The sequence below is a fragment of the Bos grunniens genome, chromosome 18 (assembly GCF_055505025.1).
Source record: "Bos grunniens cultivar Pamir isolate PY7600 chromosome 18, Bosgru_T2T1.0, whole genome shotgun sequence".
NCBI lineage: Eukaryota > Metazoa > Chordata > Mammalia > Artiodactyla > Bovidae > Bos > Bos grunniens.
In genome coordinates, this window is record NC_141182.1 from 44764062 (window position 1) to 44791386 (window position 27325).

Here is a 27325-nt window from a genome sequence, read left to right on the forward strand (position 1 = left end):
TGGCAACCCACTCCTGTGTTCTTGCCTGGGGAATCCCAGGGACGGGGGAGCCTCGTGGGCTGCCGTCTGGGGTCGCACAGAGTTGGACACGACTGAAGCGACTTAGCAGCAGCAGCAGTAGCAGCAGCAACCTATCTCCATCAGTCATTCAGATCTACTGTAGCCTACAGTCTCTTGATCTTACTACCTTTCATTGACCCACACTCTCCTTATAACTTTACCCCCTGTTTTAATTCCATGAGGAGTTGTTACAGTCAGAACAGAGCTTATACTGTCAACCCTCTTCCCCCTCCCACTTTCTGTACAAACCTCACAGCCCTAATTATATCAGCACAGACATGCTGGCCAGTTTCACTGTACATTTATGTTCACTGAGCCCAGAAGTCATGGTTACTTCCCATATATTGTATGTCCTTAGTCCATTCATTCCGGTTTTGTACATGACCATTCCATTCCTTGTTTTCCTCAGACTTCTATCATCTCTTCCCCCATCTTCACTTTCAGCCTGTGAACCTTGCTTCTTCTTTATTTGAGAAGAGAATAGCAAACAAGAGAATTTTGCTCAACTCATCCCACATGTGCCCAGTAACCTGCATCTGTCCCAAACCTCTCCTTTTCTTTGTTTAGATAAACTGTTCTCTCCTAAGGTCACCCATGCATTTGTGCAGTAGGTTTCATCCCCTCTTCATGATTCAAGGACATTGCTCCAACAGCCTCTCCTGCATATTTAGTTTCTCCTTCTCTACCAGACCTTTCCTGTCTACTCACAGATACGCTGTTATTTCACCCATCTTAAAAACAGCAGCAGCAGCAACAACAAAAACACTGCTATTCTTAACGCAGTTACTCTTTTCTATCTACTGCCCCCTCTCTCTCCTTCCCTTTACACCAAAACTCCTTGAAGAAGTTGTCTATATCGAGGTTGCCAGAGATTTCCATGTTGCCAAATTCAGTGGCTGGTCCTTATCCTCAGTCTACTTGACTGATCAGCAATATACTGCTCAGTCAATCTCGTCTGCTTCTAACCGTTTTTTCACTTGATGTGATCCTAGTTTTCTCTTAGACCTCACTGTCTCCTTTGTGATTCTTCAACTCCTAATCCTCCCATTGTTGGAGGGTGCCAGGGCTTAGTTCACATCTTCACTCTCTTATTCTCTTTCTCTTTTTTCTTTTGTGTTGTTTACAGATTATTTCCTTGTTTTATCATGTGCACTCTTCTCTTGATTTCATTCTGAATTTCATGACTTCAGATGCTGTCTGTAGATTATTGTCTCCATCCTGCACCCCTCCTGCAGACTCCTAATTTGTGTATCCATCGGCTTCCTTAATATTTCCACCTGGAAGGATGTCTGCTAGGCACCTCCCATTCAATATGTCCCAAACCTGTTTCTTCATCTAGTCCTTTCCTTCTAATTGAACGACAATTTATTGTTTTAGTTGGTTAAGATAAAAAGATCTTTGAGTTATCCTTAAATTTCTCTCACGTACTGTGATTCTGATCTTGTCAACTAATTCCAAGATACATGCAGAATTTTACTTCTTACCACCTCTGCTACTTTACTACTTTGCATTATCTCTGTCCAGTCTATTCAGAGACATTCAGGGGTTCCTGTTTCTTGTTTACCATGTTGACTTCTTAGTTGGTTCTTTTCCCCTCAGTTTTGCATAAGTGCATCTTTGTCATTAAAAAAAAAGGTGGGATGTGTGGGTGGCAAATTTTCTTAGTGAATCTATGTTGTTCTTGATTGCTTGATGACTGGCTATATTATGAATTCAGATTGTTTTTTCATATGGACATTTTAAATTATTGGATTATTGTATTCTAACATTCTGGTGTTGCTGATACCAATTTGATTCTCACTTTTCTCTCTGGAAGTTCTTGGAGTTTCGAAATGTTGCCACACTGGAGTGTGTTTTTCCTGAGTGGTTTCACTGGGCCTTGTAAATCTGAAGACTCAAGTTTCTTTAACCTAGTAAATTTGTCCAACTCTCAGATTAGTTTCTCTTTCACTCCTCTGTTTTTTGTTTTATTTTTTAACTCCTATTGGATAAAGTTATTTTTAATTAATTAATTTGCTTTTAAAGATATTTTTATATCTCTGTTGGTTATATCTTTGGGAGAGTAAAATACAAAACCAACCATAAGGAAGAATACCCAACAAAGCAGCTTAGAGGGTTGAGGCTAAATTTAGACTGCAAATTGGACATGCTTTTCCTTTTTCTTCCTGTTTATAAGTCTTAACTCAAACTACATGAGAAGGCATTTTTTTAAAACACATAAACCCATAAAAGAGAAAGTAGAATTGGAAAGGGGACAACAGCAACAAAATTTTGAAGGGTGAAAAAAAAGTTTTTGTCTTTTGAGTTTAAATGTCTTAGCAGAATTTAGCTATAGACTAAGGAGGCAGTGGGTAAAGCCAAGAAGTGAACCCAAACTCCTAAAAGTCTCAGGAATTGACATCATCATATGCAGTGAAAACAAGGACTATAGTAATTGGGTGAAGATAGAGGTCAGAACTGGAAGATTAACTTGAAATTTGTTTCAACAGTGGTCAGATTTCCAAAGCCTCTTTTGCATTTCCCACATCTGGATGAATAGCTACTTTTCTTCGATCCTGGTACTCTGGTGAGGTTAAACTAGAGATTCTGGAGAAACCTCAGCACATTTAGGAGCAGAGGTACCTACCACACCAAAGACATCATGGAGCACAGGGAGCATAAGGGAAGCTTGCACATGCCTGGGGCTTATTACATCCATTCAGGAGAATTGCTGAGTACCTTTTACGACTACATGTTAAACACTGTGCTATATGCTAGGAAACCAAAGAGCCAGAGACAGGGTTCTTGAGGACCCAGCAGCTAAGGTAGGGCCTGACAGATAGTCACAGTTAGCCACAGGAAGAGGATGTCTAGGAAAAAGTCTCCAGTCCTAGGTCATGGGGAGTTTTGCAGTCTGTTGGGAAAGTGAACCAAAGTCACAAAGGAAAGAGAACCAACAGCTCTGGAAGGTCCCAGTGAAAATGTGTCAAATAACAGACTCCAGCCCCTCCCTCCCCTTTTATTTTTCTTCCCCTGCTACATTTATCTTAGTTTATTCAGTTTGTCATTTGAATAGCACAATAACAAGTCTGAGTTTTCTTGGTGGGTTGTAAAGTGAAAGTGAAAGTCGCTCAGGCGTGTCCAACTCTCTGTGACCCCATGGACTCTGCAGTCCATGGAATTCTCCAGGCCAGAATACTGGAGTGAGTAGCTGTTCCCTCCTCCAGGGAATCTTCCCAACCCAGGGATCAAACCCATGTCTCCTACATAGCAGGTGGATTCTTTACCAACTGAGCTATCAGGTGGATTGTAAGGATCCCTGGAAAGTTTTTAGCCAATGAAGTGATTTGTCAGAGTCCAGCTGTAGGATGTTTATGCTGACAGCATTGTGCAAAAATTGTGAGTGAGGGACAATTTGAGCTGACAGTATTGAATGACAGTACCTATAATGATTCCTATCCACCAAAATTAGGAAAGGAACAAGAGGGAATCACATTTATCCTTCTAGATGCTACTTGAGCATCCTCACCCCTTCAAAGCCTTCCCCAGTTACCCTAGTCAGAAACTATATTGCATCTTCTGTGTTTGCAGTTTATCTTCTGTTTTCTTTTTGTGCTTAGCAAACTTTTCTTATTTTTCACTATAGACTATTTTTCAACATCTTTCCCTCCTTATGTCCTTTGTGCTTAACAAATTAACTGTTGATAATATGAAGGATTATTATTTCTGAAGTCTCCTTCGTCAGAAAATGTGTGGTTGAACTTGACGTTTTATAGGAAAGGACACTATGATAAATGAAGATGGTATGTATTGACATTTTATTCTCTCAGATTAGTATTAATAAGTAATAATAAGTATTAACAATAAGTATTTACTTTTGCTGTCCTATGCTTTACAGAACTGTTTCAGGATCTCTCCTGTTGCCATTTCAAAAAAGTCCTATTTTTGTGTTTTGCATTACCGCTGCTGCTGTTTTGTATCACCATCTAAATTATCAAAGTGCCTTTTGGTTTTATAATTCTTTCTTCTTGGCACTCTTTCTAAATTCTTAGGCTAGTCATTATTTTCTTGTACTCAATCTGAAATGCTAATGGTTGAACAAAAAAAGGTATGTCTTGAGTAAATCTGCACATATTAATAATCCACTGGGAGGAAGCAAGTGAAGTTGCAGGGTCTCAAATCTATAATCATGGAAGGTGACATTGGACTGAAAGAAATGTAGAAGTCTTTCTTCCCCCAAAACTATGAGGAAGAGGGGAGAAAATGAGTGAAGATATGAAATGTATTAATGAAAAGGACGAGATTATTTGGAGTCATTTTAGTCAAAGAGGAGTTTACTTTCACTTTTAGAATTAAGTGATAAAGGAGTTGGTTTTAAGAATATGTTTGAAAAGGTAAGAGGAAAGTTATCTGGGCCATGAAGTCTGTTATCTTAGAGTCACCAGTGACTGGCATGTGACCCATGCCAGGAGATTGAGAATACTGCAGAGAGGTCAATAGTAAAGTCACTGTTGGGGAGGACAGGTCTGAAGTACGTACAAGAAAGGATTACAGAGGCTGGAGACAGATGGTTTTATTTAGCGCAGTATTAGACCCTAACAGAAAGTAGTGTGGATACGGGTGAAGAATGGACCAAAGCAGAGAGTACAAGATGTGCCAAAAGTGGAGGTTTGCAGTTACAAGCTGTGACGTGATTTCAAAGAGCAGCCCTGTGAAATCTTATATTTTAAATCTCCCCCCCCCAAAAAAAATAAAAAAAAAAATAAATAAATCTCCCCACCCAAGTTAAAAAAAAAAAAACCCGGAGCCCACTTACCACTATCCTGCTCTCAGGGTCTGTGGGTACTGTGTTGTAGAAGAGATAGTTTGATAAATGAAGATCTTTTAATATTTAATTAAACCTTGTGTTAAACCCTTATATAACAGCTTATTCCAAATATGTAGTGTCTCAAATAGTTTCAGCAAGAGTTTGTATAGCATACTGGATATGCACTAAGAACTGTACTTAAAGATAAATGTAAGGAAAATAGAAATACCAAGTGGAGCTTTTTGTTTGTTTGTTTTTAAATTTATTTATTTTACCTTAGCTGTTGTGATGGGTCCTTGTTGTTACACATGGACTTTCTCTAGTTGCGATGAGCAGAGGCTATTCTCTTGTGGAGCATGGACTCTGAGCATATGGGCTTAGTTGCTCCATGGCATGTGGCATCTTCCCGGATCAGGGATTGAACTGGTGTCCCTTGCAATGTAAGGCAGATTCATAACCACTGGACCACCAGGGAAGCCCCCAAATGTAGCTTTTCAGCACTTCCCCCCAACCCCATTTGATGCTTATATGCTGGGGTTTTTTTTTTAATCCATGTGCTATGCTTTCTGTTTTCCCATCCTGTTGATGTCCAGCTGTTATTTCTTTTTGCTGTAAATAGTCATTTTCCCATTTTATTCTAAGTAGGTTTATTGTGTGGTTTAATTCAGTTCCTTTGGTATTAAACAGTGCTTAGTAATTTTGGAAATAGCTTACTTAATAGCTTTTTCCACTCTGAAATTTATTCAAGAAATATTCAGATGTCAGCACTATTTAAGGCACTGTGTTAGCTACTTGTGTTAATTGCAAGGATACAAATCTTTGTCCTGAAGATCTTTCGATTTTAAAAGAGGTCACTATATACAGTGGTAGAATGCTGTATGATTTTTAAAGGAAGAATATGTTACCAACACCTGGGAATTACTGGTGGAGTTGTGTGATGGCTAGTGTTAGGTCACTTTGCCTGGGCCACTGTGAGCTTAGTTGTGCAGGCATTCTGACTTTTTGCGACCCCATGGACTGTAGCCCGCCAGGCTCCTCTGTCCATGAGGATTCTCCAGGCAAGAATACTAGAGTGGGTTGCCATGCTCTCCTCCAGGGAATCTTCCCAACCCAGGGATCGAACCCAGGTCTCCTGCATTGTGGATGGATTCTTTACCCTCTGACCCATAAGGGAAGCCCACTCGTAGCCAGGCCACAGTGCCCAGATATTTAGTCATATATTCTGGATGTTTCTGAAGGTTTTTTTTTTTTTTAACCAGATTAATATTTAAATTATTGTACTTTAAGTAAAGCATCTTTGCTCCCCCATGATGTGGGATGTGGGTGGGCCTCATCCAGTCAGGTTGAAGGTCCTAATAGAACAAAGACTGACCTCCTCTGAGCCAGGAGGAAAGAATTCTACCAGCAAACCACCTTTGGACTCAAACTGCAACTCTTCTCCAGGTCTCCAGCCTGCTGGCCTAATCTGCACATTTTGGATTTTCATGGGAGCCAATTTCTTAAATCTCTCTGTGTCTATATATGTGCATTCTGTTGGTTCTGTTTCTCTGCAGAACTATGATGAATATAAGTAGTATCTAAGCTGAAATTTAGGATAGGTCACGTGTGGAGAGGCACTTTGGTGGAGGACAGAAAACTTGGTCTGTATATGGAGAATGATGAGCTTGGTTTGAACTCACATTCAGATAAGTGATTGGGACCAGGTCTTGTAATTGATACTTGAGAGGAGTTTTACTTTTAAGACTACTTCATAAATGTTATTATGGATTTCCACTTGAACTTAGTTTCCCAACTTACTTTTGGACATTTCTTGAATAATCAGCCTTTTATTTATTGCTCTCACATTTTAGTATTCAGGAGACTTGTTTTTCTTATTTATCAATCAGTATCAGAGCCTAATTTATAATTTTTAGTTTGTGTCCAAAACTTAAGGCTTTTGGGAAATATTAGTGTTATTTTGATGGTGCCAACTACATTTAACTATGGGTATATTTATCATATTTAAACTTAACAAAGCTTTGGTATTTTATAATGGAGATACTGTATTGGGAATTTGGTCACTACAGCTCTTCCCTCTTGTTGTGTACTTTGACTATATGTGTGGGTATTAAGGGTCTTCCCCTGGTGGCCAAGAGGTAAAGAACCTGCCTACTAATGCAGGAGAAGTGAGTTCTAACTTTGCGTCGGGAAGATCCCCTGGAAAAGGAAAATGGCATCCCATTCTAGAATTCTTGCCTAGGAAATCCCGTGGACAGAGGAGCCTGGCCGGCTGCAGTCCATGGGGACACAGTTCAGCGACTGAGTATGCACATACGTGGGTAATTAATACACTGTGAACCAAGTTTAACATTAGTGTATGTTTGAGTTTGCCATGATCTAAAGATAGAGTGGCTCAGATGGTAAAGAGTCTGCCTACAACACGGGAGACTTGGGTTCCATCCCTGGGTCAGGAAGATCCCCTGGAGAAGGAAATGGCTACCTATTCCTGGAAAACCCACGGATGGAGGAGCCTGGTAGGCTACAGTCCGGGGGGTCGCAAAGACACGACTGAGCAAATTCACTTCAGCTTCAGAGATAGAGATATTTTAGATAAATGATTTTGCCAGAACTTTGACCTTATTTCTTTTTTTATTAAAAAATAGTATCATGGGATGCATTTCTATTAATAAATCTTTGCTATTTGTAGCCAGAAGTAGGGAATTGATTATATTCTTTTAAGACTAATGCAGGAAAAAATACTTTCCCTACTTCCCAGTCTTTTGAAAGGTAGCCTAAAATGTGGACTTTTCTATTTTGGGAAATAAGAAAAACTAGAATACTTACTAAAGCAATGTAACAATGTGAAGTTAAGAGTATAGAGGACAACTACTCCTAGTTTCAGCATTCTATTCCAACTATTTACTGTCATTTTGTGTTTTCTCTTACTGCTATATTTGTAGGGGGGTGTGTGTGTGTGTTTCGTTTTTGTTTTTTGCCTCACCTCAAGGCATGTGGGACCTTAGTTCCTGGGAGACCTGGAATGGAACCTATACCCCTGCAGTGGAAGTGCAGGACTGCCAGGGAAGTCACTATGTGTGTTATTGAAGTAAAATTCAAATAACATAAAATTAACCATCATAAAATGTATGATTTAATCCAGTCACAGTGTTGTGTAGCCATCAGTTCAGTTTAGTCACTCAGTTGTCCAACTCTTTGAGACCCAATGGACTGCAGCACACCAGGCCTCCCTGTCCATTGCCAACTCCCAGGGTTTACTCAAATTCATGTCTATTGAGTTAGTGATGCAATCCAACCATCTCATCCTCTGTCGTCCCCTTCTCTTCCTGCCTTCAATCTTTCCCAGCATCAGGGTCTTTTCCAGAAGACAAGTCAGCTCTTCTCATCAGGTGGCCAAAGTATTGGAGCTTCAACATCAGTTCTTCCAAAGAATATTCAGGGCCGATTTCCTTTAGGATTGAATAGTTTGATCTCCTTGCTGTCCAGGGGACTCTCAGGAGTCTTCTCCATCCCCATAGTTCAAAAGCATCAATTCTTCGGTGTTCAGCTTTCTTTGTGGTCCAACTCTCACATCCATACATGACTACTGGAGAAATAATACCTTTGACTAGATGGACCTTTGTTGGCAAAGTAATGTCTCTGCTTTTTAGTATGCTGACTAGGTTGGTCATAGCTTTTCTTCCCAGGAGCAAGCATCTTTTAATTGCATGGCTGCAGTCACCATCTGCGGTGATTTTGGAGCCCGAGAAAATAAAGTCTGTCACTGTTTCCCCATCTATTTGCCATGAAGTGATGGGACCGGATTCCATGATCTTCATTTTTTGAATGTTGAGTTTTAAGCTAGCTTTTTCACTTTCCTCTTTTACTTTCCTTAAGAGGCTCTTTAGTTCCTCTTCACTTTCTGCTGTAAGGGTGGTGTAATCTGTGTATCTGAGGTTATTGATATTTTTCCCTACAGTCTTGATTCCAGCTTGTGCTTCATCCAGTCCAGCGTTTCTCATGATGTACTCTGCATATAAGTTAAATAAACAAGGTAACAGTATACAACCTTAACATACTCCTTTCCTAATTTGGAACTGGTCCATTTTTTCATGTCCAGTTCTAACTGTTGCTTCTTGACCTGCATACAGATTTCTCAGGAGGCAGGTCAGGTGGTCTGGTATTCCCATCTCTTTCAGAATTTTCCACAGTTTGTTGTGATCCACACAGTCAAAGGCTTTGGCATAGTCAATAAAGCAGAAGTAGATATTTTTCTGGAATTCTCTTGCTTTTTCTATGATCAACGGATGTTGGCCTTTTTCTCTGCCTTTTCTAAATCCATCTTGGACATCTGAAAGTTCATGGTTCACATACTGTTGAAGACTTGCTTGGAGAATTTTGAGCATTACTTTGCTAACATGGGAGATGAGTGCAATTATACTGTAGTTTGAGCACTCTTTGACATTGCCTTTCTTTGGGATTGGAATGAAAACTGACCTTTTCCAGTCCTGTGGCCACTGCTGAGTTTTCCAAATTTGCTGGCATATTGAGTGCAGCACTTTCACAACATCATCTTTTAGGATTTGAAATAGCTCAGTTGGAATTCCATCACTCCCACTAGCTTTGTTCATAGGAATGCTTCCTAAGACCCACTTAATTTCACATTCCAGGATGTCTGGCTCTAGGTGAGTGATCACTCCATCTTGGTTATCTGGGTCATGAAGATCTTTTTTTGTATAGTTCTTCTGTGTTCTGCCCACAGTTTGAAGGACACTTACTTTAATTTCTCATTTCCCTTTCCCCAGCCCCTGGTGGCCACTAATGTGCTTTCAATTTCAGTGGATTTTCTGACTCCAGATAAATGGAATCGTAATATGAGATCTTTGGTGATGGACTTCTTTTACTTAGTGTGTTTTTAAGATTCATCATATTGTATTGTATTTCAGAATTTAATTCCTTTTTATGGCTAAATAGTCTTCCATTATACCAGATACATTGGGGGCTTCCCTGGTTGCTCAGATAGTATAGAATGTGCCTGCAATGCAGGAGAGCTGGGTTCAACCCCTGGGTCAGGTAGGTCCCCTGGAGAAGGAAATGGCACCCACTCCAGTATTCTTGCCTGGAGAACTCCATAGACAGAGGAGCCTGGTGGTCTACAGTCCATGGGGTCACAAAGTGTTGGACACGACTGAGCGACTAACACACTTTGTGTATTCTTGCCACTTCTTCTTAATATCTCTGTTCCTGTTAGATCCATACCATTTCTGTCCTTTATTGTGCCCATCTTTGCATTAAATGTTGCCTTGTTATCTCTTATTTTCTTGAAGAGATCTCTAGTGTTTTCCTCTATTTCTTTGCACTGATTGCTGAGGAAGCCTTTCTTATCTCTCCTTGCTGTTCTTTTGAAATCTGTATTCAGATGGTTATATCTTTCCTTTTCTCCTTTGCCTTTCGCTTCTCTTTTCTAAGCTATTTGTAAGGCCTCTTCAGACAACCATTTTGCTTTTTTGCATTTCTTCTTTGTGGGGATAGTTTTGGTCACCGCCTCCTGTTGCTGCTGCTACTGCTAAGTCGCTTCAGTCGTGTCCAACTCTGTGCGACCCCATAGACTGCAGCCCACCAGGCTTCCCCGTCCCTGGGATTCTCCAGGCAAGAACACTGGAGTGGGTTGCCATTTCCTTCTCCAATGCATGAAAGTGAAAAGTGAAAGTGAAGTCGCTCAGTCGTGTCTGACTTGTAGCGACCCCATGGACTGCAGCCTACCAGGCTCCTCCATCCATGGATTTTCCAGGCAAGAGTACTGGAGTGGGTTGCCATTGCCTTCTCCCACTGTGTGACAAACCTCCATCCATAATTCCTGGGTGATGCTCTGATATCACTCAGGAAATTCCAAGAGATTTAGGAGCTCTGTGTCAGAAACCAGGGTCAAAGACCAAACATTAGAACATAAGATGCCCTTAGTACATTTATCTTTTAAGAAAAAACAGAAATTTTGGAGCTCTGGTCAGAAGCTAGAGATGAGAACCTATTTATATGGGCTTCCTTGGTGGCTCAGATGGTAAAGCGCCTGTCTGCAATGTGGGAGACCCGGGTTTGATCCCTGGGTTGGGAAGATCCCCTGGAGAAAGAAATGGCAGCCCACTCCAGTAGTCTTGCCTGGAAAACCCCATGGACAGAGGAGCCTGGTAGGCTACAGTCCATGGAGTCACTAAGAGTGGGACACGACTGAGTGACTTCACTTTCACTTTCACTCTGGTGGCTTAGATGGTTAAAAATCTGCCTGCAGTGCAGGAGACCCAGCTTCAGTCCCTGGCTTGGGAAGGTCCCCTGGAGAAGAGAATGGCTACCCACTCCACTATTCTTGCCTGGAGAATTCCATGGATAGAGGTTTGATCTCCTTGCAGTCCAAGGGACTTTCAGGAGTCTACTCCATGATAGCCAGCATCATCATGTTCAGTGGTGAAAGAGAAAACATTCCCCTAGGAACAGAAACAGGACAAGGTTGTCCACTTCCACCACTGTTACACAGCAATGTATTAGAAGGCCTAGCCAGCACAGTTAGTCAGAGGGACTATACTGTCATGAAGTATAGTCCCTTTGATGTACTGTTTGATTCAGTCTGCCAGTATTTTGTTGAGGATTTTTGTGTCTGTATTCTTAAGAGATTTTCATGTAGTTTTCTTACGGAAACTTTGTCTAACCTTGGTATCAAGATAATGCTGGCCTCATAGAATGTGTCAGGAAATATTCCTTTTTCTTCTGTTTTTTGGAGGAGTTTGAATAGGATTGATGTTAATTCTTAAAATGTTCAGTAAAATTCACCAGTGAAATTTGGTATCGCCAGTGAAGTATGGTCCTGGTTCTTTGGAGGGTTTTGACTACCAGCCCAGTCTCTTGTTGGACTTGTTAAAGATCTGTTGAGATTTTCTGTTTCTTCTTGAGTCAGTTTTGGTTATTTGTATATTTCTGGAAATTTTTCTTTTTTGTCTAGATTATCTATTTTGTTGGCATACAATTGTTCATAGTATTCTCCTATAAGTTTTTAGTCTGTGTAAGATTGGTAGTAATGTTCTTGCTTTCATTTGACTTTAGTTATTTACATTTCCCCATCTTTTTCCTTAGTCTAGACTAGAATCCCAGGGACGGGGGAGCCTGGTGGGCTGCCGTCTATGGGGTCACACAGAATCGGACACGACTGAAGCAACTTAGCAGCAGCAGACTAGCTAAAGTTTTGTCTATTTTGTTGATCTTTTCAAAGAACCAACTTTTGGTTTTAATGATTCTGTGTCTCTGTTTGCTGTGTTGTTTATCTTGGGTTGAATTCAGTATTATTATTTCCTTCTGTCTGCTGGATTTGGGCTTAGTTTGCTCTTTTTCTGATTTCTTTCTTCTTTTTGTTCTCCTTTCTTTGAGTGCACTGGGTTTTAGTTGCAACACTCGGTTTCTTCCATCTTTAGTTGCAGCATGCAAACTCTTAGTTGTGGCCTGTAGGTTCTAGTTCCCTGACCAGGGATCAAACCTGGGCCCCCTGCATTGAGGGCACAGAGTCTTAGCCACTGGACCACAGGCAAATTCCTCTAGTTTCTTAATAGATGATTTGAGATTTTTAAAATATAGCATTTATAATTATAAATTTCTTTCTTGAGTATGGCATTCTTTATATCCCCTAATATTGGCAGGTGGTGTTTTCTTTTTCATTTGTCTTCAAGTTTTTTCTTTATTTTTTAATTGAAGGTTGATTGCTTTACAGAATTTTGTTGTTTTTTGTCAAACCTCAACATGAATCAGCCATACAAATTTTTTCTTAGTTTCCTTAATGGTATCTTTTTTGTCTTATTGGTTCTTTATGAGTCAGTTGTTTAATTTCCAAATACTTGTGATTTTCTAATTTCTCTTCTATTACTACTTTCTAGCCTTATTTCCATTTTAGTCAGAGAGGATACTTGATAAAATTCGATCCTTTTCATTTATTGAGAGTTGGTTTGGCCTAAAATTTGGTCTGTTGTGAAGAATGTTCTATGTGCAATGTAAAGTAATGTGCATTCTGCTGTTGTTGAGGGGGAGAAAAGATATTCTAAATCTTTTAAATGCCTTCTCCGGTGTTACTGAGGAAGTCAGTTTTGCCCTGCCCTTGAGGGTTAAAAAAATGGTCAGCCTCTCTGGCTGGCTTCTCAGTGAATTTTTAGGTAGATCATAGCATACAACCCTAAATTTTTGGAGGACAATATCCCTGTTCCCCACATGGCACCAGCAAGCTAGCCAGGAACATGGGCGACTGTCCCCATAGCTGCCTTTTACAGAGATGGGAGATGATGAATGGTAATAGCTAGCCACTCTGCAAAATGCCAGAATTCACCAAAAGTTAGCGACCTCTTTCTTCATTAGATGCTCACTTGGATTTTACAGGCATCTGGTTAGACTCCATAATTCCAAAATGGTTTGTTCAGATCGTTTGCCAGCCCAGTAGTTATTTGGGTAGAGGGACCATTCCTGGATCTTCTTACTCCACCATCTTGCATGATGCCCCTCACGCCTATGTATTTATTTTAAATAGTTGTAATCTTTTGAAATTAATAGTTTTATAATCTGCCTCATGAATAGCATGTTTAATGTTGTTGTATGTTTACCTAACTTTTTGATGTTACAAATAATATAGCAGTCTATTTTGGAAAAAAAAATGTGGACAGAGTTGTAGATTCTGAGTAAGAAATTACATTTAATAAATCATGTTATATTTTGACCTTAAGTACCTTTTCACCATCACTTGCCCAATAACTTCCAAACTGACCTTGTGCTTCCTTTTTCATTTTATCTTCCAAGTCACAGAAGGAAAAATACTGGAGAATGGTGGTTGCTAGGGGTAGGGGAAAAAGATGCATTGTGGTTCAATGGGCAAAAAGTTTTTAAGCAAGGTGATAAAGTTGTAGAGCTCTGCTGTAATTTTGTTTGTAATTAACAATACTGTGATGTACATTTAAAATTTTGTTAAGAGGGTAGATCTCATGTGGTGTATTCTTACCACAGTGAATCTGATGGGCTAGAGTCCATGGGGTTGCAAAAGAGTTGGACATGACTTAGCAACTAAACAACAATGCGATTAAGAAAAATCGGGAATTCTCTGGTAGTCCAGTGGTTAGGACCCGGCGCTTTCAATGCTGAGGCCTGGGTCCAATCACTGCTTAGAGAACTAAGATGCTGCAAGCCCGGTGATGCGACCAAAAAGAAAAAGAATTGAATTAATAGATAACATTAACAAAATTGCTGGTGAAGTATACCTAACAATGGAGTTGTCTGCCAGTTTGAAAGGGAAAAAAAGTAAGGTAGCACGATGGAAGAAAGTATAACAAAGAGCTGAGTCTGCTACTTGGAGGCAAGGAAAGAGTGCCTCAGGATCAGGAAGAACCACACAGAAAGGACTGGTTACTGAGCCAGGAGGAAACTTGGGGTGAGTGGGAATCATATACTGTTCCTATGTGGTTTTCTATGTTTAGCCACTGCTCCCTAAAATACAATAAATAAAACAAAATAAAATAGCACGTTATAATAAATTAGGAATGAAACAATGTGATTTCTGACTGTACTGACGTAATTCCCTTATTAGCCAGTTGCACATGAGCTAATTCATGTATTAAAATTATTTGTAGCAGAATACTACTGGTAATTTTCTACTTTTTCTGTTCTTGTCCTGCTTTCTCTTTCTGCTCTTAGCATCCAGGTTACAGCCTTCACTACCTCTCATTTGTTCTGTTATCTTCCAGACATGTATACCCTTCTGATTGCTGTTCTAATTAAGTTATTCTTTATAATACTACAAGAACTGTCTTGAAAACATTAAATCTGATCAGATAGTCTCTATCATTAGAACCTGTTTCTCAAACTCTTAGTGTGTGCAAATCATTCTTCATGGTGTCTGTTGCCATAATTTTTTGCTTTGACTCTCCTGCTGTATGATAGAGATTGTCTTCATACCGTATTTTGGAAAGTATGCTTTTAATTTTCAGCTCTATTGTGGGTTATCTTTAGGAGTGCAGATAACAAATTTTTAAGCCAATGTATGTGAATTTATCAACTTCCCCCAATCTTTTATTAGGTAACTCCTTACTGTAAAAGTTGAGAGTATTCATTTATGAATTTCCTTTCATGTTTCCTTTGCTTCTTATTTTCATCTCCCAATTTTTGTGAGAATAGAGTGTGAAATAGATACCATCTTAACAGCCCATGGACGAAGAAGCCTGGTCGGCTACAGTCCATCAGGGTGGCAAAGAGTCAGACAGGACTGAGCAACATCACTTAACTTTTCTAACACTTTGTAACTTTGTAATGTTTTTCAGAACTATTAAATTTACATTCTATCCTAGCACCTTCAGTGGTAAAGAATCCGCCTGCCAATGCAGGAGTCATGGGTTCTATCCCTGAGTGGGGAATGGAGTAGGAAATGGCAACCACTCCGATATTCTTTCTTGGAAAATTATATGGACAAAGGAACCTGGCAGGCATGGGGTCGCAAAGCGTTGGACATGACCGAGTGACTGAACGTGCATGCACACTAGCACCTTGGTAAATTGTCACATACATTAATATGTTTAAATGATTTTATTGTCCATCTCTTTATTTTTTAATGCCATTGTCTCTGTGAGTTCTTTATTTTGATGTAGCAAAGGATAAGTCTGTATGGCTTATAGTGCACTAAAGTTCTTTTTTTTTTTTTTCTGGAAATACAGTGAAACCTTCTCATCATATTTAGGTCCTTATGTCAGGAAATTTGTTATCTTTAGTTGCATTTTGTCTTACTTGTTCTGTTGTCTTTCTCATAGACTGTTCTTGTTAGGTTTATTCTGCAGCTATATTTGTCTTACCTCTTTTTTCTTTCTTTAACTCTATGTGTTTTCAGTATGTGAGTTTTATTTTTCTTAAGAATATAAAGCAGTTCTTTCTGAAATTTTCTTGTTTCATCTTTCTTTTGGATATATGGATATCATTTGAATGGTTTTGTTAAGCCTTGGATAGCCTAATAGAGCTTCTCTTTGGTTTTATAGATGGAAGACCTTTAACCCCACCCCACCTGCCCGCAGCTTCAGGATGAGCTAATTTGTTACCTTGGAGGTCTGGGACTTTATAAAACTTTGTATGGTGGTAATAGTGCTGGTGCTGAGTTTAGGAGTGAGATTGATCCGCTTGTAATTTTCCTAGCTTTCTTTTTGGTTAAAGGACAAAACGTAAAACCATGTCTGTTACTTCTGCCCTGATACAGTATTGTTTGGCCACCAGAGAGGGAGGGGAGCTTCAGCTCTGACATTCTACATCTTTTCCTTTATCACATCTGTGTCCCCATCCATCAAGTTGGAGTATGCCTGGGAAAATTTCTCAGCATGCTATATATGGATACTGGATTTGGCCTTCCAGAGTGGACTAACTCAAAAAATATCTGCATGATACTTTTTAATAAAGTTTTCTGGCATAGGTTTGAGGTATTTTCTTGGTTTAGGGGTATTTTAACTTTTTAATTTTCTTTAGTTATAGGGCAGAATAGTCATTTGCAAACCTACAGATGCCATCATCTTTTCCTGAAAGTCTCATGAGTACCTCAAAAAATTTTTAGGATTAAAAAAAGGCATTTAAGCAGAAATATGTATCTTCAGTCTAGCTATGGATAAGTTCTGCAGAGAAATATAAAACTTTGCACAGTGTTAAGGGATTTGCTTCCTCTAGGATACTCTTTAAATGAATAATATCTGATATGGCAAACTTTCTTATTTGGAGCTTCTGTGGGGATGTCAACATTTTCAGAAGTCTCCTCAGATAGTGAACCTGAAACTGTAGTATTGATAAGAAACTTTTGAGGAATTGATTTAAAATATAGATATAGATTTCTGTATCCTCTTCACAGAAAATCTGAGTCAGTGGATTCCAGAATCTTTTTTTTTAGCTAGTTTACCCTGAAACAGCTGGTCACAGTTCAACTTTGAATAATGCCACCCTGAGTGTTAGAATAGTCAGATTTAATTACGAGGTAGATATTTTAGGTAACTAGGGCATTTCAGGCTGTCCCATGGAGCCGAGTAGCTGACAGAGGCTTTACTTGGTTTCTAGAGGACGTACTACTAACCAAGGAAGATATTCTTTTCATTGTCTTATCTTAAACCTGAAGCTCAGTTTCCCAGACTTTGGGATTTTTGTAGATTGGGAAAATCTTCACTCAGTGAAGATTGACTATACACACACACACACACACACACACAACACACAAGTTGCCAGTTTTTTTATTTTGCTGAATGGGGACATTAAAAATAAATCAACAATGAAAGGGCTTTTTTTAGCACCTCTTACCACAACCACCAAAGATATAAGTAAGTGACAATGTAGAAAGAACACAATACTTTCTAATACAATTCATAATACTGATAGTCTTTTAAATTGAATACATGTAACTCTATGCAAAACCCACTTTCTTTTCCACTTTTAAAAAGAATTTACTTTAGCAACAAATTAATGAATACTTTCTCATGGAAGGCGTTTAAGGACTGCTCCTTAGTACTGGAAACAGTGCACTGTAAGAGGCGCTACCTGAATACAGTGAGTAGACACCTATCTCATATCCTCTGTTTTCTTACCAGTTCGCTCCTTTGGTACAGAAGACAGACCAACAGATCGTCCAATACCACCTCGAGATGAAGTCTTTGAATACATAATATTCCGTGGGAGTGATATTAAAGACCTTACTGTTTGTGAGCCGCCAAAACCACAATGTTCTTTGCCTCAGGACCCAGCTATTGTTCAGGTAACATTGTAAATCTGTCTTGGAGTACAAATAAATTTCATACACATAACTAGCCTTGGATTTTACCTCGTTTTAGTCTTTTAAATTTTCTCTATTGAACATTCATGTAGCTTATTACCATTTTCTAGTTACCTAGGTACCCAGAATACCTGGGTAATGTTCTCATCCAGGTTTCTCTCTTTAGATGATAAATCGGAACTAAATAGAGTAAGAAATAGCTGAGGGATTTTTCTTTTTTTTTTCTTTTTCTTGGGCTGGGCCACACAGCATGTGGAATCTTAGTTCCCATGTGGAAGCCTGGAATCTTTACCGCTGGATCACCAGAGAAACCCAGGAATTAATTTTTATCATAAGAATTCTCTGATTGCAGCAACAAAGTAGCTAATGTTTATTGAGTTCTGAGTTTATGAGAAGCACTGTTAAAAGCACTGCACATATAATAAAGCAAACCTCACAACACTCTCTGAGCTTGGTACTATAGTTATTCTCTTTTTTTATAAGTGAGGAAATTGAATTAGAGTCATAATTTGAACAGACCCAGGCATTCTGGCTCCAGAATCCAGGATCCATTCCACTATATTATTCACATATATTCTATTATTATATATTATATTATTCATACGTGGTTCATTTTACAAACCAGGGTGATAGTGGCTACTCTTAGGTATGTTACTAGGTTTAATGAGAAAAATGCTGAATCACGTTATATGTTTGTATAGTGTACATGGAGTGTTATATAGTCAGCACAAACACAAAAGGATTTTAACATATACAGATATATTATTCGATTCTGTAATAAAGTATTAAAAAGAAGATCCTAAGGCTTCTCATTAAGAGAAATTTCAAAATTTGTGTATTTTATTAAAAACAGAAACATGTGATGTCTAATAGATTGCAAATTATGAGTTAAAGAGGATGTTCATTATAGTACCTGTTTATATGTTAATTGGAAATACATAGAAACTCTGGATTTCTACTATAGCAGCAGCACAGGAGACAGGTTAACATAAGAGTATTTTTAGTTGTGGGCATAACTGATTGAAAGCTTTGTTGCCCCCATGTGACTTTCCTTCTGAATCCATTTTCTTTCCAACTTTTTTTCTATCAGAAGCCTTTGGTAATTTGCACTAAATTATGCTTGTTGGCTTTTTTAACTTACTCTTTTATGCTGAGAGTGATAAAAATCTTAGTTTTTCACAAAACTGATTGTTAAAAACACACAAAATGTATATGCATTATCTTGCAGAGAATGTACTTTCCAGCTTTTAAAAGGAAATACCTAATGAACGCTCCTAAAGAAAATATTAAGTGCTGTGTAAAATTAAAATGGGAGGGGGGGAGAGAAAAAGTACCTTTTAACATTTATTTACTGTTTTTTCTGAATACAAGATAAGCTTTTTATTAAGAAATGGCTGGGACTTCCATGGTGGTCCAGTGGCTGAGACTTCACACTCCCAGGTCAGGGGGCTTGAGTTCGATCCCTGGTCAGGGATCTAGATCCTACAAACCGCAATGAAGATCCTACATGCCACAACTGAAGATCCCTGAGAAAATGCAAACTTCTTTAATGCAGGGAGAAAAGGCATGTTCTCGTGTAAATAGTTGCCTGCACTGAACAAGGAATCTTCTCCAGGCGCTGTTCCAACTCAGGGATCAAGTCTGGGTCTCCTGCGTTGCAGGCCGGTTCTTTACTGTCTGAGCCACCAGGGAAGCCCCAGCATAATAATAACTATATTTAAAGTATAAATAGTAAATGATTTTGTATGGGATAGTCTCTTTCCTGTAAATGTAATAGTATACCTCTAACGATTGAAAAGAAGAGTAAAATCAAAAGTGAAATATCTTACAAGACTGAAACTTAGTACTGTTGATATAACCAAATTTGATTTTTCTCGTATTCTTTCTTTAAACAAAGTTCATTTACTTACTCAGGTAACTTTTCTTTGGTTCTTTCCTAAATCTGCTCTAAAATGAAACCTAAAAGAGGAGTTCATTGTAGAAAAAAGTATTTATAAATCACATTAAGTATAATTGACAAATAAAATCAAATATTGCAGTCAGATTATTCAACTGTTATAACATTAAGTGCATGTTGCAAGTTGTTATAATTGCTTCTGTGTCTAGTAATTGTAATTTAATAGTTTTCTTTAAACTGTAAATATGCAAATTTATTTCCATTATGTACATATTGTTTAGAGCCTGATAAATTAACCCATAATCTTTTCTTCAGTCTTCACTAGGTTCATCTACTTCTTCATTCCAGTCAGTGGGCTCCTATGGACCTTTTGGCAGGATGCCAACGTACAGTCAGTTCAGTCCAAGTTCATTAGTTGGACAGCAGTTTGGGGCTGTTGGTGTTGGTATGTTGTGCTTTTTTCCTTTCTTTCTTTTTTGTAATTTTCCTGTCTTTATCATAAAGATGTATAAAACCGTCCACAAGTTTTCAGACATTGTTTGATCTTCCTTTTATAACCTGTTATTTTGAAGACTTTGGTCCTTAATGATTAGTGGTTCTATAAAGGCCATCTCTTAGAATAGTAACTTTTAAAAATCTAGGTATATCCAATTACCAAATTTTATTGAATATTATTTTAAATTTACACAAGATATAGCCATTTATTTTTTAAAAAAAATTTTTTTTTAGCCATTTAAAATAAACATTTTTTTCCAATAGGATGGGTTTTCAAAAAGGGAAATGGAGATAATCCTGTTGTTAAGGAATAGTAAACAACAGAACGGGCTTCCCTGGTGTCTTAGTCATAAAAGAGTCTGCCTGCAATGCAGGAGACATGGGTTCAATCCCTGGACTGGGAAGATCCCCTGGAGAAGGGAATGGCTATCCACTCCAGTATTCTTGCCTAGAGGAATTTCATGGACAGAAGAGCCTGGCGTGCTACAGTCCTTTGCATAGGGTTGAACAGAACTGAGCAACTAATATACACAACACTATAGAAAATATAGACAGGCTAGGCTAGTAACAGTCCTACTTGTGACTAGAAGACAAAGGCTCTCATGTACAACTAGATATAATGAGATGAACTTTTTTGTGTTTTTGTAGCTGTGCATTTTACCTTTTAAGTATACCTTTATTGATTTCATTGAAATAATCACTTATCAGTTTATTTCACTGAATCACAAATCCAGTTTTCAAGTTTATCTTGAAACTCATTAGTATATTAGTAGATTTTATTAATTAAGTAAACTTCTACACTGATATTTTACACTCTTAAAAGAAGAAATACAACTCTTAGAAAACGTGACTTAGGGTTTATAATTGGTAGTGGTATTGGTGGTGTTCATTTTGAAACTACTTTTTGTATGTATAATAGGATAAGGCATATGAATAATATATTGATGTTGATAAACGGTATTTTTACCTTGGAGAAGGGAGATACACATATTGAATGGGGAAAGGTAAAGAACAGTGTTGTGGTAGTGAATGTGAATTGGAGGTATAGGTGTGAACTCATTTTTTTAAAACTGAGTTTTAAAAAACTTTTTTTTTTTTAAAAAAAGTTTTAAAAATGATTATTTCCTGATTCTGTTCATAGAAAAGGCCTAGAAGCAATGATACCCAGTAGCAAAGGACATGTGTAGACCCAGTTCTTGCTTTCTAAATACTTTTCCCCACTAAACGGAATCTAGGCCCCTTTTAAAAACAAGAAAAAGGAAACTCTTTTTTTAGTAAAATAGCACTAGCTAAGAAATATAAGGAATGGTGGACATAGAAAATCACCATTGTTAATCTCTAGTGAAATAATTAGCAGGGATTAGCAGTGGATGCTAAAATCATTGGGTGAATGAGATTGAAACAGGATATTAAAATAATCTTAAAGTATCATCACACAGTTTACTTGTTAATTACAAAGGGAGAAGATGTACCTTTATAATGGAGAAATCTGATGGTCAGTCACCATCTTAATTAATTTGTCAAGTTTGGTATTGCCATAATTATTGATTATATGTCTTCTGGTGTGATGATACATGGGAGAGGTGTAAACACCTTTACTTCTGGGCATTCTTGCTAAAACTGCAGACTCTAACCTTGAAGAAACTGACATACATTTTCAGAAGGTCAGGTTTTTCAAAGGATTCAGTGTTGTGAAGAAGAGAGGGAGCAGGGCTGTTTTAGACTTGGGAAGACTGAAGAAACATAGCATCCAAATGTAATATATGGTCAGATCCCAAGTTTCAGGAAAAGCTGATAATAAAGAATGTTTTAGGGACTAGTGAGGAACTTTGAGTGAGGACTAAATGTAGGATGATGTTCATTTTCTTAGATGGTAATGGTATTGTGGTTAACCATATAGGAGAATATGTTTTAGCGAGATGACTTTAGTACTGAAGGGTGAAGAGTCAGATTGATTATGGCATATGTAGGTGAAAAGAGAAGTCTGTATATCGCAATATGAAAAAATGAAAAAAATGGGATAGGCGTGGTGAGAAGTTAGTAGTTGGTGAGCTAGGTGAGGAATATATTGATATTCAGTGTACTCCCTTTTTTTGACACAAGTTTGACATTTTTCAAGTTTATATATTTTTGTTGGGGGTGGTAGTTCTTTCATCTCTAATCAGAATTTAAATATTTAATTACTTCTTGGATAGGTGGAATAACTTTGGTCCATGTACCTCCTAATCCTACTCAAGGAAAGATCAATGTTAACTTATCCATGTTAAATCAAGGTATACCCTATGTTATTAGAATCCTATTCTGAGGATTCAAAATAAGGGACAGTTGCAAATTATTTTATCCTTTTGAGATTCCTTTCACTAAGTTGAATAGTTAGCTAACGTCTGTATTGTTGTACTTGCCTTCTACATTACTGTGAAGTTGCATGACAGTATTTATAAAAGTATTTGAAACAGGGTCTAACACAAAATGTCTGCATAGTAAATGCTGCTTTTGCTATTCCTCACATCCTGCTCCTCTGATCAGAGTATTTTGTGGTGGTGAAATACATTAATATATTCCTTATAAATACTTTTATCTAATTGTTCTTTGAATGTCAAAACATAGGTTTTACTTGTGTTTTCCATATGAGTAGACTAGCTTTTGCAGTAGCAAATTATTTTTGATTGTTTGATTTCCATACTGGTAGAATAATTTGTGGAGTGGCTAATTAAAGAACTATATATAGTATTTAGAAATAGTTAAATGAGGAGGAGGAAAACTGTAGCATTGATTAAGGTGGCAGATGTTCTTTAGAAACAGAATTAACTCAGATACAGTTTGTGTTGATACAAATTAAGCCAGATTTTAATCTAAGCCTCTTGTTTTCATTTTCTGTGCCTAGTATTCTGATGTAAAGAGAACGTTTAAATAAATTGGGATTACTCTACTGCTGTTTGGGGGAATTTTTTCCATTTTAATTTTCATATGTTATCATCTTTTTATAGTTTTATTTGCAGTTTATATCATGAAGGATTAGTATCTGTAATATCTAAAGAGCTTCTGAAAATAAAGATCTACAACCCAGCAGAAAAATAGATAAAGATTAGGAACTAACTTTGCCTTTTTCAGAAAAAAATACAGATGGCCCTTAAACATGGAAAGATGCTTAAATCTTGCTTATGGTGAGATAATTAAATCAGCACCACAACACCATTTCTCATTATCAATTTGACAGAAACCCAGAAGTTTGAATATATTCTGTTTTGTCATGATTATGAGGAAACAGATACTCTCATACTTTGAAAGAAATGATGCAGTGCGTAGAATTACAACGTTATTTTTTTAAGCTGACACTCAGATTGTTCTTATGTGCAAAGATTAGGTCACTACTGCCTTTAATTCATAGGCCTTTAGGAAAAATTAATTATCTCAATAAACTGAAGCAGCAAACAGCCATGGCGTGCTTTCTCTCATACTACTCTTGTGCGCAAGAGGAGGTATATTGCCTGAACAGTCAGGCAAATGAATACATTTTAGCTGCTTAAATAATCAAATCATACTGGACAGTGATTCTCTTAGGTCTCTAGTGTTTTGTACAGATTAATTTTTAATCACTGAGTTTAATGAACACTTAACTTGCTTATGAACTTTATAAAGTTAGTATAAACCAGGAGAGTGTTTCCTGCATTAAGAATGACAGACTAAGGATTATTAAAGATCTACTTTGGAATTCCCTGGCAGTCCAGTAGTTAGGACTTTGTGTTTCCACTGCAGGGGACCCATGGTTGGGGTAAACTAAGATCCCACATGACATGTGATGTGGCCAAAAATAAATAAAAGACCTACTTCAGTAATGTGTAAAGGAATTGAACATTCCGGTTAAAAGGCAGAGATCATCAAACTGAATTTTTTAAAAAAGACCCTGTTAGGTTCTAATGAGGCAGATGAAACTGGAGCCTATTATACAGAGCAAAGTAAGTCAGAAAGAAAAACACCAATAGAGTATATTAATGCATATATATGGAATTTAGAAAGATAGTAACGATGACCCTGTATGCAAGACAGCGAAAGAGACACAGATGTAAAGAACAGAGTTTTGGACTCTGGGAGAAGGCAAGGGTGGGATGATTTGAGAGAATAGGATTGAAATATGTATATTATCATATGTGAAATAGATCGCCAGTCAGGTTCAATGCATGAAACAGGGTGCTCAGGGCTAGTGCACTGGGATGACCCTGAGGGATGGGATGGGGAGGGAGGGTCAGGATAGGGAATACATGTACACCCATAGCTGATTCATGTGAATGTATGGCAAAAACCACCACAATATTGTAAAGTAATTAGCCTCCAATTAAAATAAATTTTTTAAAAAGACCCTGTTATATGATAAGAAAAGTATGTTAGAAAAATTAACGTCAGACAGAACTGCTTAAAGATCAGAAGTACTGCCAAAGATACAGAAGGATTCTTTATAACAGTACAGTGGGCAGTTCATCAGAAAGCTGTAATAATCCTAAATGTGTATGTGACTTTTATAAAATAATACACCAACACCAACAATTGCAGAATATAGATTCTTTTCATGGAGAAGGCAATGGCAACCCACTCTAGTATTCTTGCCTAGATAATCCCATGGACAGAGGAGCCTGGTGGGCTGCCGTCCATGGAGTCACACAGAGTTGGACGTGACTGAAGCGACTTAGCATGCATGCATGCGTTAGAGAAGGAAATGGCAACCCACTCCAGTATTCTTGCCTGGAGAATCCCAGGGACAGAGGAGCCTGGTGGGCTGCTGTCTATGGGATCGCAGATTTGGACATGACTGAAGTGACTTAGCAGCAGCAGCAGATTCTTTTTAAGTAAGTGTGGATCAATCATTGGGATAGATCAAATCTTGGTCTATAAAAGAAGTTACATTAAATTCAGAAAGATTGAAAGCACGGTATTTTCTCAAACCACAAAGAAGTTAAGTTTGGAGTTAATAATAAAGATAACTTGAAAAAATAGACAAGTAATTAGAAGTTGAACAAACATAAAATCATTAATGAATTAAAGAAGAAATCACAGGAGAAATTAGAAGATATTTTAAAATATAATGATCATAAACCACAACATATCAAAATTTTTGAGTGGAGCTTAAGCATTGCTTAGCTCATACCTTAAACACATATATAAGAAAACAAAAATATTTTAAAATCAGTGCTCTAAGCTACCAGTTTATTAAGAAGGGTAAAACAAAAAAAGGAAAGAAAATTAGCCCAAAAGTACTAGAAAGAAGAAAAAAATTAAAACAGGAAATAGAAACTAATAAAAAAAAGTATGTATATATATAATATCAATAAAGCCAGAAATTGGCTTTTAAAGAAATTTCATAAAATTAATAATCTTCTAACAAAACTAAACAAGGGGGAGAAACTCAAATACTGATATCAAGAACGAAAGAGTAGACATCACTGTAGATCCTAAAAGGATAATGTGAAGATACTGTGAACAACTTTATGTCAACATACTTGTCATTTTAGATGAAATTGCCAAATTTCTTGAAACTACAGGTTTCCTAAACCAATACAAGAGAAAGTATAATCTCACTAGCACTCTGTTAAAGAAGTTGAAACTGTAATTTAAAATAAAGAAAATTCTAGACTGTTTGCTTTACTGGTAAATTCTACCATTTAGGGAAGAAATAATTTTACCAATCTTTCAAACTCTTTGAGAGAGTAAAGGAGAAGAACACTTCCTAACCAGGTAATGAAGGCAAGATAAGATACCAAAATGTAAGTGAAATTACAAGAAAATAAAATTACAGCTAATTTCCATGAACATACACATAAAAATCCTCAACGTAGTCTTATCAGTGGAAGTCAGCAATTCATAAGAAGGTTAGTACATAATGACAAAGTTTATCTCAGGAATGCAAAGATGTTATAACATTTGAAAATCATTGGTAATTTACCACATTAACAAAATGAAGCAGAAAAGCTGCAGTCCCAAAAGATATAGAGGAAGTGTTCAATAAAATTTGATATCATTTATCAACAACTAAGGAATAGGAGGGAATTTCCTCATTTGATCAGTGAAATGAAAAGCTTGCATACATAATAGTGGGATAATGAAAAGCTTGCATACATAATGTGGGATAATGAAGGCTGTTCCCTTAAGGTAAGGAATAAAGTGAAAGCAGAATTGTATCTTATTTCATGTAGTGTTCTTCTAGAGGTTCCTAGTCAGTCCAACAAGGCAAGAAAAAATAAAAGATTCAGAGATTGGAAAGGCAGAACTAAAAATGTCATTATCAGAAGGTGACATGATTCTGTGTATAGAAAATGCAAAGAAATATTAAAACCACTAGAATGAATAAGTGAATTTAACATGGTAAGGGATACATGGTAAGCACACAAAAATCAACCCGATTTTTATATTCGGAATAGGCAGGTTGACAAACTATGGCCTGTGGACCAAATCTTGCCAGCCTCCGGTTTTATTAGAATACAGCCATACCCATTTATTTGCATGTGTGGCTACTTTTACACTACAGGTGCAGAGTTATATAGTTGTAATAGATCATGTGGCCTGAAAAGCCTAGAATATTTTATTTACCATTTGACAAATTATAAAATTTGCTGATCTAGAACAGATTATTGGTAAATGAAATACAAAATCCAATGCAGCTTATAATAGCATCAGTAACATCAGATACCCAGGAATGAATATAAAAAAAGATATTTAAAAGCCTCTGTACTAGTGGTTCTCAGTAGAGGGAAGTTTGTTTCATCCCCCTCCCTCAGGGGACATGTGATAATGTTGGATGACATTTTTGGCTGTCACAACTTGGGTGCTACTACTATCCAGTGGACAGAGGCCAGGGTTGCTGCTTAACATCCTATCATGCATGGGACAGCCCTCAAAACAAAGGATTGTCTGGCGCACCGTGTCAGTAGTGCTGATGCTTGGAAAACTGCTGTTCAATGAAAATGACAAAACGTTGCTGAGAGAGATTACAAATCTACATAAATCCATGCTTAGGGGTTAAAAGATTCAGTATTTTTATGGTGACACTTTTCCTCCAAATTACAAATTTACAGGTTGAACACAATCTTAGTAAAAATCCCATCACACTTTAAAAAATAGAAATTAACACATTGATCCTAATATTTGTATGAAAATACAAACTATAATAACCAATATACTCTGGAAGAAAGAGGAAGTTTGAAGTATATGCTGTTTCAAGATTCAAGACAGGGAATGATCAGTACAACAATAGACAAACACAGGTAGAGAATAGAGGGTTTAGAAATAGACCTATTTAAGTGCTGACTTAAGACAAAGATGCCAG

At 37.5% G+C, this 27325-nt stretch overlaps 1 protein-coding gene across 8 annotated transcripts in view; it reads left to right on the forward strand.

Annotated features, from left to right (window-relative positions):
- The window catches only part of LSM14A (LSM14A mRNA processing body assembly factor), a 53997-nt gene that overhangs the window by 6922 nt on the left and 19750 nt on the right, over positions 1–27325 (forward strand). For all 8 annotated transcript variants that reach the window (XR_015145757.1, XR_015145758.1, XM_086351771.1 and 5 more), the window contains exons 2-3: positions 17437–17600; positions 19831–19960. Coding sequence is in view for 6 of the 8 variants with exons in the window: in XM_086351771.1 (XP_086207897.1) it covers positions 17437–17600; positions 19831–19960 (294 nt within the window). In the remaining 2 variants the exon portion in view is untranslated. The remainder of the gene's footprint in view (positions 1–17436; positions 17601–19830; positions 19961–27325) is intronic.